This window comes from Petromyzon marinus, chromosome 10, assembly GCF_048934315.1.
Source record: "Petromyzon marinus isolate PM22_M1 ecotype Great Lakes invasive population chromosome 10, UKy_Petmar_22M1.pri1.0, whole genome shotgun sequence".
In the NCBI taxonomy this organism is placed as follows: Eukaryota; Metazoa; Chordata; class Hyperoartia; order Petromyzontiformes; family Petromyzontidae; genus Petromyzon; species Petromyzon marinus.
In genome coordinates this window covers 16,487,063-16,507,830 of record NC_133676.1, presented here as the reverse complement: position 1 = coordinate 16,507,830, position 20,768 = coordinate 16,487,063, and the positions used below count along the sequence as shown (strand labels likewise).

At 42.2% G+C, this 20,768-nt stretch overlaps 1 protein-coding gene across 1 annotated transcript; it reads right to left on the bottom strand.

Annotated features, from left to right (window-relative positions):
- Positions 1-2,426: 2,426 nt before the first annotated feature.
- LOC116940826 (uncharacterized) lies at positions 2,427-11,696 on the bottom strand. Its single transcript, XM_032951052.2, has 3 exons — positions 9,578-11,696; positions 6,584-6,793; positions 2,427-4,609 (listed from the first exon to the last, which is right to left on the bottom strand). The coding sequence occupies exons 1-3, from the start codon at positions 9,778-9,780 to the stop codon at positions 4,384-4,386; spliced, it is 639 nt and encodes a 212-aa protein (XP_032806943.1). The 5' UTR covers positions 9,781-11,696; the 3' UTR covers positions 2,427-4,383.
- Between the last annotated feature and the right edge of the window lie 9,072 nt (positions 11,697-20,768).

Here is a 20,768-nt window from a genome sequence, read left to right as displayed (position 1 = left end):
TCTCCTGCTGGATGAAGGCTTCGCAATTATATCAAAGGGGTTGTTTGACCATACTTCACCACACTTGTCAGTGTGAATTGGTGAAGTGGCACGCCCTGGCACTGGTTAAGATATTTACATTCAACACTGATATTAGCTATGACTGGGAGTCAAAACTCTGGTCACCGAACTCATAGAAGAGTGCGATAACCACTGCATTCATAGCCTTGTGCACTTACCACTGCACCACCACTCCACTCAAAAGGAAGGTTGTAATGACCTACATAAATACATGTTATATTTTGTAAATTTTCTTTCTGCATTTGGCCAACTATCTGACCGAGTGGCGCTGTGTCAATGTACCCATACAACTTGGACTCTTGCGAGGCTCAATGCCAATCAGGGGTTAACTCAGTTCAGAATCAGAGAATCGGAATCTTTATTTAAACTGCATGAGGTATCCGATGAGCAAATAAAAAAACCTCTTTTCCACAGATGTCCAGTCGGGGCGGGTGAGAAATTAACTCCATCTGTCCTCCAGGGTTGATAAAATGAGCACCATTTCATAAAAAAATCTCAAGCGATTGTCCTGTGGATGCCACCTAGGACATTTCCACCACTGGATCGAGGCAGCCAATGGAGAAAGATCACCGGCTAACACTCCGCTGAACGTGGGCAGGCGTTCACTTGTTACCCAGTCTCCTTCACAACAGACACTCTTGTCCCAGTGGGCTATTACTTTGTTACGAATAAAGTTAAATGTACTCATTTTATTTTGTTCTGTTTGCTAAATTCACAAGGCTAAGTGCTCGCGTGAGTTAAGGCCTGTCGTGACTCACTGTCTTCTTGTTGGGGGGGGGGGGGTGCCTTGATGTTGTGACTTTCTGTGGGTTGTTGTGACTATTTCTGTGGGTTACACCGAGTGGCTGCCAAGAGCTGGGAACATGATTTATCTCATGATCTATCGATATAATTGAAACCTCGCCGTAGAGGAGGCACTAGACGCGCAGCTGTACGAGCACTGTCGTGTTTATCCAGAACTAAAATTATGCAAAAATGTTTCTTTAAAAGTTTAATATTGAACAATTTCTCAACAATACAGTTATAAGACACGGTAATCATACCTAATGCAAATACATTGCCTATGGGATATTCTTAGAAAATCCAGCAAATAATTGGATAATGAGGGAATGTCCATGTTTTGAAGGTCATTTCTGGAACGGTGTCTTGGGAAAGACAGATGTGCTATAAATCTATTTGTCAAGTTAATGTAGAATGCAGGATTTTTCACTGCAACTGACCTTTATATTTTATGTTCACATCTACCGTGAAATATGCTATGTTTAGAAATATATAGTATCTAATGTGAGTAAGTGGCTGAGTGACCGATGTAAATTGTAATGTTCTACAAGGGCTTGAGAGCTGGAACTTCTTCCATTATATACTCAAAACCCATGCCTATGAAAGTTGGCATTCAGAGATTTTTGAAGAGTGCAGGATTCAAATATTTTAAATTACTCAATGTTTTGCAGGTGCTGTATATAAGAGCTGATAGCAGAAAGTCAACAATCGGGTTGCTAGCATCACGGGCACTTTGCCCCAACGGTCTACAAAGGCATTTTGGGAAATTGTTGTCCTGTTTCTGTGTTGTAGTAAAAGTAAGCACGTACAACTCCATTTATAAATAACATATTTACATTGTTTAATGGTTGTAGTTTCGTGTGCACTTCACCCACGTCACAATTCTACAATTCGAACACAACAGACATAAAACAGATGGGGTAAGTAAAACCAAACAAATGCTATTAAGCCATTGGACACAACACAGAGAGCAATTTAGAAGAAAACATAAAATGAGATTTAATGCGATTAAATGAAGGTGCCTAGAGCAGTTAAAGAGACGCAGAGGACATTCTCCCTCGAATATATAAATGGCAATCTATTATTTAAATGTTTAAATGAAAATCTATTAAAACTCGGCAGGTCCCCTTGCTAAGAACTCTGCTGGAAATGAGGGAAGACAATGGGCATGGTGAAGTCGTAGGCTTACGTCGAGTTTAATTAACGCGCGCTGATTTAAACCCGAATGGAACACTGCAGAATCACGCTGCTCCACACTGTGCAGAGCATCGGCACAATTGGCCGTCTCTTATCCATTGGCCAAAGCTGAACTTGAAGTGATTCCCATTGCGATCTCAGTCTAACAGAGCAGCTTTATGCACCCGAGCCTATGTGTACATTAGTCTGGAATTTAAATAAGTAATATAAAAAAAACTGTTTTTAAAACACGCTTTAATGAAATGTACCGTACTAGTAAAGGAAGAATTCCACGACTCCAGGAAGTGGCCCCGAAGCTTGCCATAACGTATGGGGCCCTGGTGATTTACAGCCAACGTGAGTTGAGCGTGCACAATGAGACCCAAGCAGAAACATAACATTTAAAAAAGAATGTTTAAAAATATATATTTATTTTTAAAGATAGAATATAGTGTCGTCATCAGTATGACATCAGTATACCAAGTTTGCAGTCGATACCACATTGGGAAGTGGGTAAAAATTTAGTTGCAAGATTTGAGGATACAACAACAGACAGAGTGAGTTAATAAAAAGCGTGTAAAAAAGCAGTACAAACAAAAACATCAAAACCTTTATCAACGTAGTATATTGCGTAGCAATTAAAGGCAAGTTTGTAATACTGTCATCTGTACAATATCTATAACTTATGGTGGACATCCTTCCAATTATCATGGCTGCTATTATAATGTTACACTGTCATGTAGTGCCATCAGAGTAGAATTGGCCTATATCCATAAGTGCGTATGAAACTTCTACACTCACACGCTAAACATTATCTACCTCCCGGGACACAGTTCTACAAGTTCACGTTTGTATGTACTACATATATCGCTTTAATTCAAATCGAGTTATATTGTTTAGAGAGTGGTTTTCTGTTCAATTCCTGCTCAAATTTAAAATATCCACGTATCAATCGTCTCAAATTCCCATGGTGTTGCCAAGGTACCATATGGCAAAGTGGAGCCTCGGACGATGGCGGTCAATATAGCTGCCTTCCCTGCTCAGACAAAACAGATATCTGAAATGTTAACCTACTCAAGACAGGTAAGTTTCTTATCTAAGGCAAAATAGGCATTGGTTTCAGATTGTGCTGCTCTAGCGGTTAACACCCCCCACCCCCCCTCTATGTCAGATGCAAATATCAACAAAGAGTGGTTAGTCAGCCCATTTCACAGGTACAGGACGTGATGTCAGCAGGTTACATTTTAAAAGCGTTTAAAAGCACTTGTGTAAAGTATTGTGCTGCACATGTTAGTACTGTAATATAAACACGTTAATAGCTAACCAGTTTCAGGGTTTTCCACAAGTACTGTAGGTACAAACTGAACATTTTCCGTTCACAGTGGACCTTACGTATACGGCAGTTTACAAAACGTTTTTAGGGCACGTGGGTAGTCAAGATCACGGACACTGCTTTGTGTTGTGAAGCTGATGAAACCTTTTGTCGTGTCCCCAACGACACTAGTTGTCTCAACTGTATGCAAAACAACCCCTGCATGATGAATAGGTTTTGTTTACAAGGCCCGTTTAGGACAATGTGAGATTAATATACTGTTAAGTCGTTGCCTGTCCTAAGGGCTGCATAATTTATTAATGTGGGGGGGTACAGCTGGTGCATCTGCCGGTCATCTCGGTCAACCAACGCATGGCACCTGGGTCTGTTCCGAGACCGCGTGTCAGCGAGCCTTCAACACTTCACGTGGCCTCAAAGTGCACCTGGCCTGGCACAGGCGCTGTGGTGACGTCACCGTCACTTAGTGGCGACTGGCGGGTGTGTGTTTGTTGTGGTAATGGGTTCATACCGCCCGTTAAGCAGATAATCTGCATATAGAACTGGTTGAAGGTAACTACTTAAATGAAGTTATATCATTGTCGCGGCCTGGTCAACAATGACCGCACGTCATTTCTAGTCTTGATCATTCATTTGAACCTTTTTCTTCATCGGCTGATAGCGCTCTCTATAAGGTACCGTCCCCAACATAGATCAAGAAGCCCATTGAAGTGAGCTCAAACGTAGTTCTGCGACGTCATCTTCCATTGCCGCTTTCTGCAGGGTGATGCACCGCTAGCTGCTAGGCTTCTGAATAGAGCTCTTCTTATCTCGAGACAAGATGCTGATAGCACATTTTGTACTTACTTTTTAAAATGCGGTGGAGACCGTGAGCGTGCTATTGAATGATCACTACACTGCATTTATTTCAAAGTACATGCCTTTTGCCTACCTCTTACAGAAGACAAAACTGGTTACAAAAATGTTCACGACTGATAATATCTCCTGTACAAAATTACGCAGTTTCATTGATACAAATTTACAATTATAATTTCCTGCTACGATTCGATTGTCCCCTGGCCCGATTCTTGCGACCGGTTATTGGGGATGTCTTCATCCTTAGGCTGCTCTTGTGCGGCAGCGAGATCTTCCGTCTGGTAGACCAACGTGCTGGGATGGCTGATGGCCTCCTCGTAGGAGGGCGGTGGCACTTGAAGGGCAGCCTCTGTCCACGTAACGTTCACAGCGTGGTACGGCATCAGCCCAGGTGTGCTGACTATTCCACTGGGGGGAGTGAAGGAACCGAGAAGGCATTGAGAATGTTAAACCTTTGAATGCATTCTTGATGCAAAAAAAAGCCCCATTTTGTAATGCGTGACCTGTTCAGACCCGGGTAGGTTGCAACCTCCAAAAAGTAAAACTGAGACATCGTGGGAAGCAGACTTATATCACAATACCAGAAGATGGGAGAACGGCGTGTAAATGTTACCGCCTTATGTGTTGTATTATAAAGCACCTGACCAAAAAAAGAAAACAGGACGAATTATTGTTCTGGAAAGAAGTATAGATTTCCGAGGACAACTACATCCACAAGAGGACAATCCTTGGAAAACAAGGACAGACGCAGTATATCCTTGCGCTGTGAGACAAGGGCAGGATTGTAACAGGAACCTTATAAATCTAACCAAATGCTAAGCAGTCAGAATGTATTGAATGCGAATCACATCATGTGAAAAAGCTGTTAACCTGACTTTGGCCTAAAATTATCAACAAATACCGTGGAGCTTTACATATAATTTCGGAGCAAATTTAGACCTAACGCCCTTTGTCAGTAAATGTACGTAAACAAATGTAAATGCATCTCAAACCCGTTAAATGAAAAAGACAATGTATTTGTGAGCAGAGCAGTGGCATAGTAGTTGGCATGACCACCATCCTAAGTTCAATGCCTAGCCATGTTGAGTAACGTCTGAACTATTATTATTAAGAATGGTTAGGGGATGCCTTGAATCCAGCAGTGGATTTTATAAATGTGTTGCTGTAATTATGAATACCTACTGTATTAAGTTAGCTTACGGCATAGCGTCTATTTGCTATATTTTCCACCCACCGAAGAAATAAAAACAACTGTGGGTTCGGCTGAGAGGATTGCCTGCAGTGTTATACGCGAACGCACTTTCACCTGTTTACAAAGGGAGCCTTCAATTCATGGCCTTTGGCTAGCATCTGCGTTGAACGATTTATGAACTGGTCTTGGGTCCCCCTTGACCAACAACACACTGACCAGCATGGAGAAGTATGCTTACAAACACCCATTTGACAAGCCAATTGTTTAACTTTTTTTGTTTTCAAACGATGAGTGGCCATTCGCAGAAGCCCGCTTTATACGTTACCGTCACTGACATAAAAAAAAGTGTGAAGCGTTATATCTTGCACACGTGCTCATTATAGCAAGTGTCTGCTGTGGCCATGTTTGTGCTGATGATGACACAGGTCCTCGTTCGTGGGTACAGACAATAGACGGCACAGATAGGGTCCAGCGCACTCTTAATGTGCCGTGAAAGCGAGGCACTCGATTCTAGGTGTGCGTTCGAGGTGCCCACGAGGCATGTCACGTGATTTATAACTGAAGGTGGTTTGCACGCTCACGTACGATGCGCCAAATGGTGCATGTTAAATTAATTATTAGTATGAAAGTCATAAACTCATGTGCAATTGTACATTTATGCAAAATGAAACGATGAATACTGAAGAAATGGAACTGACGATGCAATTGATGATACAAATCAGCAGCAGTAATCTTATCTAGAACCGAATCGTGGCAATTCAAAGGATCTACGTCATGGGACCTCCTTTTCAAGTACCCAAATATGATTATAGCGTTGTTTTCTCATTACTCTGATAGTGGCATTGTCTTTGGGCTGTACGCCTTTTGGCGTCCTCTGGCCTAACACCGTTTGAGACGAGGCTCAAAAGAAAGCTGTCTCTGGTGTGGACCAATCACTTTCAAGGACAATTAATATATTATCAGAGTATGTTTTTTGTTTGCATTCTGACCACAAGCATTGTGGTTAATGCAAGACATTATTCCTTGTAAAAGGTTTCAGTTTGGTGTTTTAACATCTTAACACCTGTTTTGTTGCCAGCAAAAAGTGGGAAAAACCTATAATCAATTAAAATGATGTCTGGGGAGGCTGGTGAGTGAAGATGTGCGTTCCGTGTGCCGGTGAGAACAGGAGAGACACAAACGTGGCTTACCTATGGCTAGCCGCTCCATTGTATAGTGGAGGTGGAAGATAGGCAGGCCCTGTAAAGTGGTGCCTGTCATCATCTGTGCCTGGCAGGGCAGCGGAATTGTCATAGGCGTAGGCAGCGTACGCGGGCGGTGGCAGTGTGCTCCTTGCGTAGGGGCTGACGGTGTACACGGTGGACTCCCCTTGCCTCTCGTCTTGGTTGACCTGCACACACCTTTGCGGGAGGGAGGTTCGTTCGTTCATCATTCATTCATAACTCTAGAGTGTTTGCACAGAAGCCCTCTTGGAGAAGTAGCTGCATAGAAGCGGGGGCATTAAAATCGCACACATCCGCGGGAGAGGAATTATTTAATGGCTGATCGTGTCCATGGGCCAAGCACACACCATGGACCTAATCATAAGGACAGAAAATATATTGTGGGTGGGTTATTTGGAGGATAGTGAGGGGAAGGTGACAAGGTGCAGACAGACATGAATTCATGTTCACAAAATGTACAGGGCAGGTTGAGGAAACGTGAATTGAATCATACTTATTTGGATGCATAGATGTCGTTCTTACAGTGAAAAATCTATACATTAAATTAGCATTAAATTAGCATTAATGACACATTAATTGATAAGTTACGATGGCCATTGTTTTTGTTTGTATGGAATACGCTACTCATGTCACACAATGCAATACCACCCCCATATTTGGTATTTCGGAAGTGATCTAATATGCATTGTCAGATGCAGGGCTTAATAATGATTTACCACATCTCTGTCCACTGAGATTTGGTTGAGTCACTGTTCGATGAATTTCATTGATTCACTGTGTTGCTTGTCACAGTGATCCACACGCTCGATATCGTTTGCTGTCTGTCATTCATTCTATGAGCCGAAAAGTAACATTTGAATATACTGTACAGTAGAATCCCGCTGTCTGTGGTGATTCTTCTTCTTCTTCTGTAATATGGTTTTCTGCACAATAGCAGACTTGCTGTAGAGGAGCAGCAGTAGTAAGTTGTCAACTTTAAAAATATATAAATGTAATTATAATGACAGGAGGAAGAAAGTCTGTGGCGATGTGGAGGATGAAAATTTTCCGAGGATCCTTATAATCTCACCTACCCTGCTTACTAGGTTCAGGAATTCAAAACATTCGAATGTCCATTTGATCCAGTAATTTCTTGAGAGCTGCTCTAATCCTATATAAATGATAATTGTGACCAGGATCGCATGATTGAGTGGAGTATGCTAACTCTGGGTTTGTTGACCTCACGAAAACAGAGCTACCCATGATGCCATGTGCCAGCAACAATTTCTAGTATTACTCTTAATACAAATTAGTTTTTTAAATACTTATTGCAGGGTGAACTGTTACTCAATAGCTATTAAGAGGGAACTATTTACCGGCCAGCTTAAACACTGATCATGAGGAAATATGTTTGTATCGTCATTCTTATAAGGCCCCATGGTATACAGTGTCGTCTCCAACTCCACTCTATATATCTGGGCTATGTTCCCTGAAAAAGGGTCATTGCCCAAAACGTCACCTCGTACATATGTTTCATTGAGTTTTATATTATCGGTGGGTTTAAATGTATACAGCGCGAAATGTTTGGATAGTCGCAGATAATAGGAAGAATAGGAAAACAATAACAGTTTTTTTTCAAAGAACCTAAAGGTCCTATAGGTAATAGGTTTGCGGGTAATAGGGCTACAAATAAGAGGAGTTCTATCAATTCCACGAATTATAAATCATAGATGTTTTTTTTTTACTCGCAAAATGTCATGCCTGTGCCATGACGGCGAGAATTAATGTCATTCATTAAATGGTTACACGCCAAAGTGATGAGATACACATCACAGAGTGAGCACATAGATTCCAAAAAATCCAAGGGATGAGCGAGGAGGCACGTGGAAATGAACATGTTTTGCAGCGTCAGTTCTTGTGGAATATTTGCACAATAAAGCACGGGAACAAGCGTGCAGAGATGAACAAACGGAGTTGGAACGATGGATTGGGAGGTGCACAGCAATCGTCAGAAATGTTGTTGGCCAGCACCGTTCGTAACACTGGTATGAATTGAGTTCATTCAGCAGTGAATGTTAAACTGCTGAATGAACTCGAAAAGGAATACAAAATAAAAAAACTCGCAAAACACATCGACTATTCTAACACAATTACACAGCATTCGTGTAACAACGTTAATTGTGTAGCTTGATACGAACTAAATAGTAGGTTAATATTATTGGGGCAGATGCTGTTAGCGGGTGCTTATTTGAGGAGGGCCTGGCTTTATAGTCGCTAGGATAACCCTTTTAACAAATGCACCATAACTCTCCACAACGAATTAAATATCCTCCAATTAACCCGAAAAGTGTTGTTAGTGAGCACCTATTAGCCGTAATAGGTTGTTTTTTTTAGGTTAGATTACGTAAATATAAATGCGCCGTTAAATCCACCATCACCGGACAGCCAATTGCATGTAGTAAGGTTTGAGTAAACCCACAACACTTACAATTCGAGTACTCGAATTGTAAATGTTGTGGGCGGGTTTAACGACACTTTTATTTGTGCGAACTAACCCAAAAACCTCTACTAAGGATAATATTTGTCGCGAAAGCCTTTGTGTTAATGCACCTATTAGGTCTGCATGGCACACAGGGGATTGGTATGGCCAGAACCATGCATACCAGGCCACCTTTGTTATGCCAAGTTGAATCCACCATATTAAGTACTCATTTTAGGCCGATGCAATCCAATGAATGTCATATCCCAACTTAAACAAATGTAAATGAATCGTACCACAGCATGGTGTGCTGCCCACTAGACCACTACTAAAAAGGCATATGCTTTACTAAATTATATGTGTAACTTCCTCGAAAATGTTCCGCCATTGCCGACTGGCTTGGGCTGGACAGCTGTGAAAAAGAGCTTCACAGCCCATCGGGTTTTCCCCGGCTTAAATGAAATGTCTATGTTGTAGGGAAAAAAACGTGCAGAGACACTCACCTGTAGTGGTACATCCTCCAGGCTCCCAGGAAAGCGCACATCAGCCCAATGGCTATCAGAGCAACTCCTATCCCTGTTGACCAGGTAAACCATCTAATAAGGGTGATTATGAGCCCTGAAATCGTGAGAAAGAGTCCAAGCAATAGCACAGACAGACTGGCCTTGCCATTTTCCCTTCTCGCTTCATTGGTATTTGTCAGCATTGCTTCAGATCGAAAGCTCCTCTCTCTGTGTAAGACAGGTAACCCAACACCCGGGTGTCTACTATATGTAAGGCTGCACGCTCGAATGGCTTACTAAGTTGTATGAGAACGCAGCATTACGAGGACAAACTGACTAGCACTGGCGACCGGGTTGACCAAATGAAGTCTGAGTACTGTCAAAGGGATGGTTATAGAGTCATGGCGATGCAGCAACACTCCCCGTGGCCTAAGCCAATTGTAAACAACACTTATCCACCCCCAACGAACACAGTTACAGTGATAACACCGTCGGTGTGCGTGTAAACATGGGTTCAAAGTATGCAGGTGGCAATGATGGCATAGTTTTACTGTTCACGTGTATTCATTTTACGCGCACGCCGCTCAACTGAATACTTAGTCTGGCAAGGCGGTTGCATTTCATTTTAAATGTGTGCACAGTTGCAACAGGTCTCAACTTATTTGCACGCATACTGATCATGGTGTTCCGGCACAAGTGTAATTAATGTGATAGTTACGTTAGCAGTACAGTACTTTAATTGTTTAAAAGGGGTAGTTCTACTTAGGGAGTCGTGGATGTCTTTCGACATAATTATGGCTCAGCGTGTTTTTAGTATCTGTCCCACTCTTCCAAGCCGATCAACAATTGAAGTGAAACCCAAAACCTCCTACTGGGGACACAGAGGCAGGGAGGATTCAAGGAACCTGTTGCTTACTCTTTGGTTCTATTCGGTAAAGTCACGTAGGTATATAGGTATACCTACTTGACTTTACCGAATAGAACCAAAGAGTATGGATCCTTGCAGTCACGAAAGCTTCAAATCTAGAACCTGTTGCTGCCCATTCTTTCCCCTGCCGCAGTGCCGGGAGAAGTAAATCTAACAGGCGAGCGACGGTTTGCATTCTCCGACCAAAATCTCCGTGATTTAAAAATGGTGATTTCATTTTAACTTGAAATTATATTGGAACGTGTTGATGTGTCAATGTTGTTGCTGGTGGCAATGTAGTTGGCTGTTATTTCTCGGAATATTTAAACCCCATATTTAGCGCACTGAACTCGTGGGGATAATAACGGCGGCGCTCGCCTGGAAAGGCTCAGTGACTGTTTCATCCCCCCACCCCAATCCCTGAGGCTGATACATTTTGTGTTCCATTTTGTGGTGAGTCAACAGTTGATTGTCATAGGATTGTAGAATTTCCCCAAAAAAATTTGGTTCAGGGTAAGGACAATATGTGAATCCTGCCCCAATGCTCATGTTGGCAGGAAACCGAAAACTTATTTTTTTTTGCTGTTGGTGTGACTCAGTCGTGAAGTCTGCGGTAACATGAAGGTGAATGGGGCCTTATCACGTCATTCTCTACAGTGGGCTCTAGCGCAGTGTGATCAGAGGTAAAACGCAGGTAGAGGCCAACTTCATATTTGCGGAATATTCTTATGGCCCATTTTACCACGACTTTTATTACCACTGCACCATGCTTTATGATGTGACGTCATGCATGTGTTTTGATGCAACATTTGAAGCGAAGGAAATGAGTAACTCATGATGTAATTATAAAAAAACCACATCACAGTGGATCCGGTCACCATTATGGCTTTTAAGAAAGAAAAGCAGTAGTATAGTAATGGTATAGACATCTGCTCTTTTTCGAAGCACTGAAAGTACATTTAAAACATAACAAACGTCTTTGCCTTAATTCTAATGGCATTGAATGGCATTGAATGACATTGAATGCTACAGCTATTGTCAAACAAGCCTCTAGCCATCCTAATATCGAGACTGGCCATACGTACGTCGGGTTCTCTATTTCAATCGCGTGTTGACTCTACTCCGTGAACTTTGCCCAATTGTAAAGGTAAGAGTTGTACAGCAAAGAAATTACATTTGGACAGTGTTACATGTAAATGCATTCCATTTGTACCTTTCGCTCAAATTGTCAATCTTCAAGACGTGTGTACCTTTAATTAAATGAAACTGTGCCATACGAATGTTGCGGCAATTTCCTGTTCAGGAAGTTTGCTCAATTGGTTCCATGACTAAATTATTAGGCATACAGTATTTGCTCTTTGGTTAGGTATCACTCATAGGTGTTTTTAGATTTATGCTACATATTCAAGGGATTTATTATTCAAGGAATAATGTGGATTATTTTCAACGATGTAGCTGTAAAGCAGAGCAGCCGTGAGCCCATTATCCTTCTATTTAAAATAAGTACAAGTTTGTGGATAGTAAATCATAGTTTCCCTATGGATACACTGGTCCTTGCTCTGACAAATACAGAATTCCTAGCATTGGCTTTGGATCACCATTGGAGATGGTGACATTGTGACTTTACTAGCCTTGAGACTCAATCACCTGGCACTATTTTATTTACTTGCGGATGAAGTATTCTGAATAAAACATACATAATTACTTGCGATTGATATTCTCAATACTGACTTATATTATGAATTATCACGAGCTGTTTTGGTACAACAATACGCGTACTTGCTTTAAAAAAAATAACAATTAGGTATTGTATATAGAGACAAATTCGTTTCGTATGTTTGGGCTGTCACAAACAGTGACCTCACATGAGGCCACATCTCAGCTAGCGTTTATCTCTTTTTTATTACTGCACGATTCAAATCCTTGGTTTTTACTGCTTGAAAAATAAAATAGTACAACTCGCATAACAGGGCTTGTCCATTTCATTGCAGTGGCTTTCCCACTGTCTCACTCTGCCATGACGTGATCATTGACGGATGCTTCCTTTGCTTGAAGCGTTAGTCTTGTGTTCTGCCCCAAAGCCTCCAAACCAAAAAAATATACATTCCTGCAAACTTTGCGCAGTGTAGCAGGCAGTGTAATCAGTTATGTAGCCAGAGTGTGTGAACAGTGGGGAAGAGTTGAGTCCAGCGAGTGCGAATCGCAAAAGGGAGGCCCGACTTTCATCATACTGGCGCCCGTCTCTAACCAGAGCGATTTAAATTCAGCACCGCGCCCACGAAAGCACACATTACATTTGAATAATTTCATGGAAGACGATTTCATTCAGCCTTAATAATATTTATATTGCAATTTCCATTGATGTGCTAAAGTCGTGCATTGGATAGTAAAAGGTGAAATGCCCTTGCATTGCTATTGCCTTTGCAACAAACTTGCAGCAGAGATAGTAAGGGGTGATATTTGGTGGTCTGATGCTGTGAGATTTTGGGAACTTAGCAGCTTGCAAGCCAGTCACTACATAGTACACTGATGCATGCTGCATGCTATATGCTTTCTTTGTGTATGTAGAACTCGTTCAATTGACGAAAGTTTTCGTGCTGCTCACAAGCCAGTGGTGTTGTGGTTTTAGTGCTCACCTCACAATCAGGATTTGAGATAAATTCCTGGTCAGGTGTTAACTGTGCCCAGCATCCCCCTACAGTTGATAAAAGGAGTACCACTTTGTGGAAAGTCAAGAGTGGTTATCCCATGGATAGTCTGGCCCCACCATGGCTATTTGGAATTTCGTCACATGGCTTAGCACCACCCATGGAGAAGTGCCCCACACAATTTTCCCATGTTTACAAGAGAGACACTGGTTTTATTTAATTATATTTTTGACACTATTGCGGAGGAAATATGTTCCAAAAAGATGTTAAAAATGAGATCCTGTCAACTCTGGGGTTTTCTCGAATCTTAGACAAAAAGGTAAAAGGTCCATCAGAAGTTTCAAAATCACAATTAGACTCAGGAGCGTTTGAGTTAAACAGCTCCCACAGTGTTGCCTTATTTGCAGGAATGGACTGTGACCTTGCAGGTGCGTTGTTGGTTATCTACATATTTTTTACTTGTATATTGACAATAAACAGCACCAGATCATCTTATCATCCCTTTCATCGAATTTAACATTTCTCCAAGTTTACTTTAAAGAATTATAGGGCAGCACTGGATAACTTTAGCCATATTTAATTTTTGAAAATCTTGTTTCAATTTTCATGAGATCAATACAAGTAGGAAAATGGCTACACAGCTAAAAGTAGCTGTCAATAATTTTATAAATACTGTTGTTCGTTTTTTATGCATAAAACTCTCACATTGCCGATTGGTTATTGAGGTAGTCCATGACTGGAGATGGTTGGCTTAATGGTTTAAGTATATATTTTGAGTATGAGTATAAGGGCAAACCATGGAGATGACATTATAAATATACTTCCTCTAGGCATCTCATAGATCTTACAGGACTGGCAAGGTGGCACAGAGGTAACACTCCCTGTGTGGAGTGTGTATGTTCTCCCACCTACTCTGAATGGTTTCCTCCCATAGCCAAATAACACGCAATGTAATTGGTATTGACCAAACATCCCAATGATAACAAATTACTTGCAAATTTCTAGATTTGGATTACACGTAGCAACAATGCCCTCTCCTGTGAAGACTTGGCTGGACCACTGTGAAAATCAGTAAGACTTTTACTGACCAAATAAATCATTACAATGAGGCCTAGTGTCACAAACCCAAGGCTTATCCACCAACTTCACCTCCAGGTTTCTGGATTAAAGTCAAATTAAATCAAACAAGTCAAAGTCTCTTCCCACTGTATTCGACAATGAGCTGTGACACTGATCTCCATTGTCAGTCCTGAGCCAGTGTTGCAATTCCACATTCCCATGGTTGGGTTTAGTCTCCACAAAACCCCATTGTCGCAGACCTCGTTGTGAGAACACCTGACTTTCAATCTCGAGGTCAACAGTTTGATTTTCTGACATGGCAGTTGAAACTATCGTTGTTTTTTTTTCATTTTTACCAGGTAATGCCCACTGAGATATATATCTCTTTATCAGGGGCAAATTGGCCACAAATGATGGCTCAACGAAGTGGCTTATCACGTGGAAATGTATAGCAGCCAAATACTCTAAACAATGGGCAGGTTTCATACCCCCGACCTCCACGCTTCCGCACCTGATTACATCACAGTCAGGGGTAAAATGTGGGTACATGTCAGCTGTTCCGAGTTGTCTGACCAGTGTAGAAGAGTCGGCAAAGAGTCCCCTTGAGAGGGTCTCTCTAGAGCTCAGTCGAATGGATGCCCTCCCGCCATGAGAGCAAATCAAGTTTTCAAGTTTCAAGTTTCATTTATTAGGTATAGCCCTGTGCGCCATGCGGCTCTTAAGTCGGGTGCAACCGCAACAAACTAAATATGAACACAGAACATCCTAAAAGCGACGACGCACAACAGAAACATCCTGGAATAAACCCGCAAATATTCCACACAAAAAAAACGTATTAAAACGCTGTGTGCAAAAATCAATGTGGTGCAAGCCAACAACAACAATCATAAGACAATTGAGATTGACCATATGTTTTCGAATCACCAAAATAAAGCTATAAAAACAATGTAACAACAGTAATCATAGGAACTGTGATTTTAAATTTAACAATAAACAATATACATAACACGTACGACAAAACCTGCAGCCATAGCTGGCAGCACGACACTCCCAGTGTATGATGTGTGAGTGAGTCAGCAGCAGCATGAGTGAGTGTATGATGTGTAAGTCAGCGTATGATGATTGAGTCAGTATTAGGTTGAGTGAGTGTATGATGTGTGAGTGAGTCAGTGGTAGTGGGAGTGAGTGTATGCTGTGTGAGTCAGCGCACGATGTGTTAATCAGCGCATGATGAGTGAGTCAGTGTATGTGTGAGTGAGTCAGCGGCAGCGTGAGTGAGTGTATGATGTGTGAGTCAGCGTATGATGTGTGAGCGAGTCAGCGCATGATGAGTGAACCTGTGTATGTTGAGTGAATGGGTCAGTGGTTGTGCGAGTGTATGATGTGTGAGTAAGCGCGTGATGAGCGAGTCAGTGCATGATGTGTGAGTGAGTCAGTGCATGGTGTGAGTGAGTCAGTGTATGATGTGTGAGTGAGTCAGTTTATGATGTGTGAGTGAGTCAGTGTATGATGTGTGAGAAAGTCAGTGCATGGTGTGAGTGAGTCAGTGTATGATGTGTGAGTCAGTGTATGATGTGTGAGTGAGTCAGTGCATGGTGTGAGTAAGTCAGTGTATGATGTGTGAGTCAGTGTATGATGTGTGAGTGAGTCAGTGTATGATGTGTGAGTGAGTCAGTGTATGATGTGTGAGTGAGTCAGTGCATGGTGTGAGTAAGTCAGTGTATGATGTGTGAGTCAGTGTATGATGTGTGAGTGAGTCAGTGTATGATGTGTGAATGAGTCAGTGCATGGTGTGTGAGTGAGTCAGTGTATGATGTGTGAGTGAGTCAGTATATGATGTGTGAGTGAGTCAGTGTATGATGTGTGAGTGAGTCAGTGCATGGTGTGTGAGTGAGTCAGTGTATGATATGTGATTGAGTCAGTGTATGATGTATGAGAGAGTCAGTGCATGGTGTGAGTGAGTCAGTGTATGATGTGTGAGTGAGTCAGTGTATGATGTGTGAGTGAGTCAGTGTATGATGTGTGAGTGAGTCAGTGTTTGATGTGTGAGTGAGTCAGTGTATGATGTGTGAGTGAGTCAGTGTATGATGTGTGAGTGAGTCAGTGTATGATGTGTGAGTGAGTCAGTGTATGATGTGTGAGTGAGTCAGTGTATGATGTGTGAGTGAGTCAGTGCATGGTGTGTGAGTGAGTCAGTGTATGATATGTGAGTGAGTCAGTGTATGATGTGTGAGTGAGTCAGTGTATGATGTGTGAGTGAGTCAGTGCAAGGTGTGTGAGTGAGTCAGTGCATGGTGTGAGTGAGTCAGTGTATGATGTGTGAGTGAGTCAGTGTATGATGTGTGAGTGAGTCAGTGTATGATGTGTGAGTGAGTCAGTGTATGATGTGTGAGTGAGTTAGTGTATGATGTGTGAGTGAGTCAGTGTATGATGTGTGAGTGAGTCAGTGTATGATGTGTGAGTGAGTCAGTGTATGATGTGTGAGTGAGTTAGTGTATGATGTGTGAGTGAGTCAGTGTATTATGTGTGAGTGAGTCAGTGCATGATGTGTGAGTGAGTCAGTGTATGATGTGTGAGAAAGTCAGTGTATGATGTGTGAGTGAGTCAGTGTATGGTGTGTGAGTGAGTCAGTGTATGATGTGTGAGTGAGTCAGTGTATGATGTGTGAGTGAGTCAGTGTATGGTGTGTGAGTGAGTCAGTGTATGATGTGTGAGTGAGTCAGTGTATGATGTGTGAGTGAGTCAGTGTATGGTGTGTGAGTGAGTCAGTGTATGATGTGTGAGTGAGTCAGTGTATGATGTGAGTGAGTCAGTGTATGATGTGTGAGTGAGTCAGTGCATGATGTGTGAGTGAGTCAGTGCATGATGTGTGAGTGAGTCAGTGTATGATGTGTGAGTGAGTCAGTGCATGGTGTGTGAGTGAGTCAGTGTATGATGTGTGAGTGAGTCAGTGTATGATGTGTGAGTGAGTCAGTGTATGATGTGTGAGTGAGTCAGTGTATGATGTGTGAGTGATTCAGTGTATGATGTGTGAGTGAGTCAGTGTATTGTGTGTGAGTGAGTCAGTGTATGATGTGTGAGTGAGTCAGTGTATGATGTGTGAGTGAGTCAGTGTATGATGTATGAGAAAGTCAGTGTATGATGTGTGAGTGAGTCAGTGTATGGTGTGTGAGTGAGTCAGTGTATGATGTGTGAGTGAGTCAGTGTATGATGTGTGAGTGAGTCAGTGTATGGTGTGTGAGTGAGTCAGTGTATGATGTGTGAGTGAGTCAGTGTATGATGTGAGTGAGTCAGTGTATGATGTGTGAGTGAGTCAGTGCATGATGTGTGAGTGAGTCAGTGCATGATGTGTGAGTGAGTCAGTGTATGATGTGTGAGTGAGTCAGTGCATGGTGTGTGAGTGAGTCAGTGTATGATGTGTGAGTGAGTCAGTGTATGATGTGTGAGTGAGTCAGTGCATGATGTGTGAGTGAGTCAGTGTATGATGTGTGAGTGAGTCAGTGCATGGTGTGTGAGTGAGTCAGTGTATGATGTGTGAGTGAGTCAGTGTATGATGTGTGAGTGAGTCAGTGTATGATGTGTGAGTGAGTCAGTGTATGATGTGTGAGTGATTCAGTGTATGATGTGTGAGTGAGTCAGTGTATCGTGTGTGAGTGAGTCAGTGTATGATGTGTGAGTGAGTCAGTGTATGATGTATGAGAAAGTCAGTGTATGATGTGTGAGTGAGTCAGTGTATGGTGTGTGAGTGAGTCAGTGTATGATGTGTGAGTGAGTCAGTGTATGATGTGTGAGTGAGTCAGTGTATGATGTGTGAGTGAGTCAGTGTATGATGTGTGAGTGAGTCAGTGTATGATGTGTGAGTGAGTCAGTGTATGATGTGTGAGTGAGTCAGTGTATGATGTGTGAGTGAGTCAGTGTATGATGTGTGAGTGAGTCAGTGCATGATGAGTGAGTGAGTCAGTGTATGATGTGTGAGTGAGTCAGTGTATGATGTGTGAGTGAGTCAGTGTATGATGTGTGAGTGAGTCAGTGTATGATGTGAGTGAGTCAGTGTATGATGTGTGAGTGAGTCAGTGTATGATGTGAGTGAGTCAGTGTATGATGTGTGAGTGAGTCAGTGCATGATGTGTGAGTGAGTCAGTGCATGATGTGTGAGTGAGTCAGTGTATGATGTGTGAGTGAGTCAGTGCATGGTGTGTGAGTGAGTCAGTGTATGATGTGTGAGTGAGTCAGTGTATGATGTGTGAGTGAGTCAGTGCATGATGTGTGAGTGAGTCAGTGTATGATGTGTGAGTGAGTCAGTGCATGGTGTGTGAGTGAGTCAGTGTATGATGTGTGAGTGAGTCAGTGTATGATGTGTGAGTGAGTCAGTGTATGATGTGTGAGTGAGTCAGTGTATGATGTGTGAGTGATTCAGTGTATGATGTGTGAGTGAGTCAGTGTATCGTGTGTGAGTGAGTCAGTGTATGATGTGTGAGTGAGTCAGTGTATGATGTATGAGAAAGTCAGTGTATGATGTGTGAGTGAGTCAGTGTATGGTGTGTGAGTGAGTCAGTGTATGATGTGTGAGTGAGTCAGTGTATGATGTGTGAGTGAGTCAGTGTATGATGTGTGAGTGAGTCAGTGTATGATGTGTGAGTGAGTCAGTGTATGATGTGTGAGTGAGTCAGTGTATGATGTGTGAGTGAGTCAGTGTATGATGTGTGAGTGAGTCAGTGTATGATGTGTGAGTGAGTCAGTGCATGATGAGTGAGTGAGTCAGTGTATGATGTGTGAGTGAGTCAGTGTATGATGTGTGAGTGAGTCAGTGTATGATGTGTGAGTGAGTCAGTGTATGATGTGAGTGAGTCAGTGTATGATGTGTGAGTGAGTCAGTGTATGATGTGTGAGTGAGTCAGTGCATGGTGTGAGTGAGTCAGTGTATGATGTGTGAGTGAGTCAGTGTATGATGTGTGAGTGAGTCAGTGTATGATGTGTGAGTGAGTCAGTGCATGATGAGTGAGTGAGTCAGTGTATGATGTATGAGAAAGTCAGTGTATGATGTGTGAGTGAGTCAGTGTATGGTGTGTGAGTGAGTCAGTGTATGATGTATGAGAAAGTCAGTGTATGATGTGTGAGTGAGTCAGTGTATGATGTGTGAGTGAGTCAGTGTATGATGTGTGAGTGAGTCAGTGTATGATGTGTGAGTGAGTCAGTGTATGTTGTGTGAGTGAGTCAGTGTATGATGTGTGAGTGAGTCAGTGCATGGTGTGAGTGAGTCAGTGTATGATGTGTGAGTGAGTCAGTGTATGATGTGTGAGTGAGTCAGTGTATGATGTGTGAGTGAGTCAGTGTATGATGTATGAGAAAGTCAGTGTATGATGTGTGAGTGAGTCAGTGTATAATGTGTGAGTGAGTCAGTGCATGATGTGTGAGTGAGTCAGTGTATGATGTGTGAGTGAGTCAGTGTATGATGTGAGTGAGTCAGTGTATGATGTGTGAGTGAGTTAGTGTATGATGTGTGAGTGAGTCAGTGTATGATGTGTGAGTGAGTCAGTGTATGATGTGTGAGTGAGTCAGTGTATGATGTGTGAGTGAGTCAGTGTATGATGTATGAGAAAGTCAGTGTATGATGTGTGAGTGAGTCAGTGTATGATGTGTGAGTGAGTCAGTGTATGTTGTGTGAGTGAGTCAGTGTATGATGTGTGAGTGAGTCAGTGTATGATGTGTGAGTGAGTCAGTGTATGATGTGTGAGTGAGTCAGTGTATGATGTGTGAGTGAGTCAGTGCATGATGTGTGAGTGAGTCAGTGCATGATGTGTGAGTGAGTCAGTGTATGATGTGTGAGTGAGTCAGTGCATGATGTGTGAGTGAGTCAGTGTATGATGTGTGAGTGAGTCAGTGTATGATGTGTGAGTGAGTCAGTGCATGATGTGTGAGTGAGTCAGTGCATGATGTGTGAGTGAGTCAGTGTATGATGTGTGAGTGAGTCAGTGTATGATGTGTGAGTGAGTCAGTGTATGATGTGTGAGTGAGTCAGTGCATGATGTGTGAGTGAGTCAGTGTCGGCTCCCTCTGCTCGCGCCGTCTCCCCCCCCCAGCTCCGTCGGCCCCAAAATCGATGCAGAGCTCCACCTTGAGCATTCACCTGAGCTTTCGAGGCGTTGTTGTGATTATCCGGAGACAAAGGTTTAAACAATGAAACATTTGAAATGCTCTTTTTGTTGAAATTTCAAATTTAAAAAATAACAAAAAAATACTGTCACAACACATGGTGGCAATGTTATATCGCAAAACAAAATAGCACAGCAATGAAAGCACACGTCTATGGAGACCATTGCAACAATTGTCTCCGATTAGCGTGGTTGGCTCTACGTACAGTGCCAAAGAAGTTCACCATACATGCAACAAGTGTCCAGATAATTAGGTTATGTCAGTGGAAATTAATGCATCACACCTTGACAACCTTCATGACATAATTCCATGCTCGTTGATAATAATTTCAAATATAATATGGTGTCATGTCATACACTGTCAACATTGAAGTAATGGGCGAAAAACTAAAAGATGTCTGTTTGCTGTGAATTGTTCAAAGGGG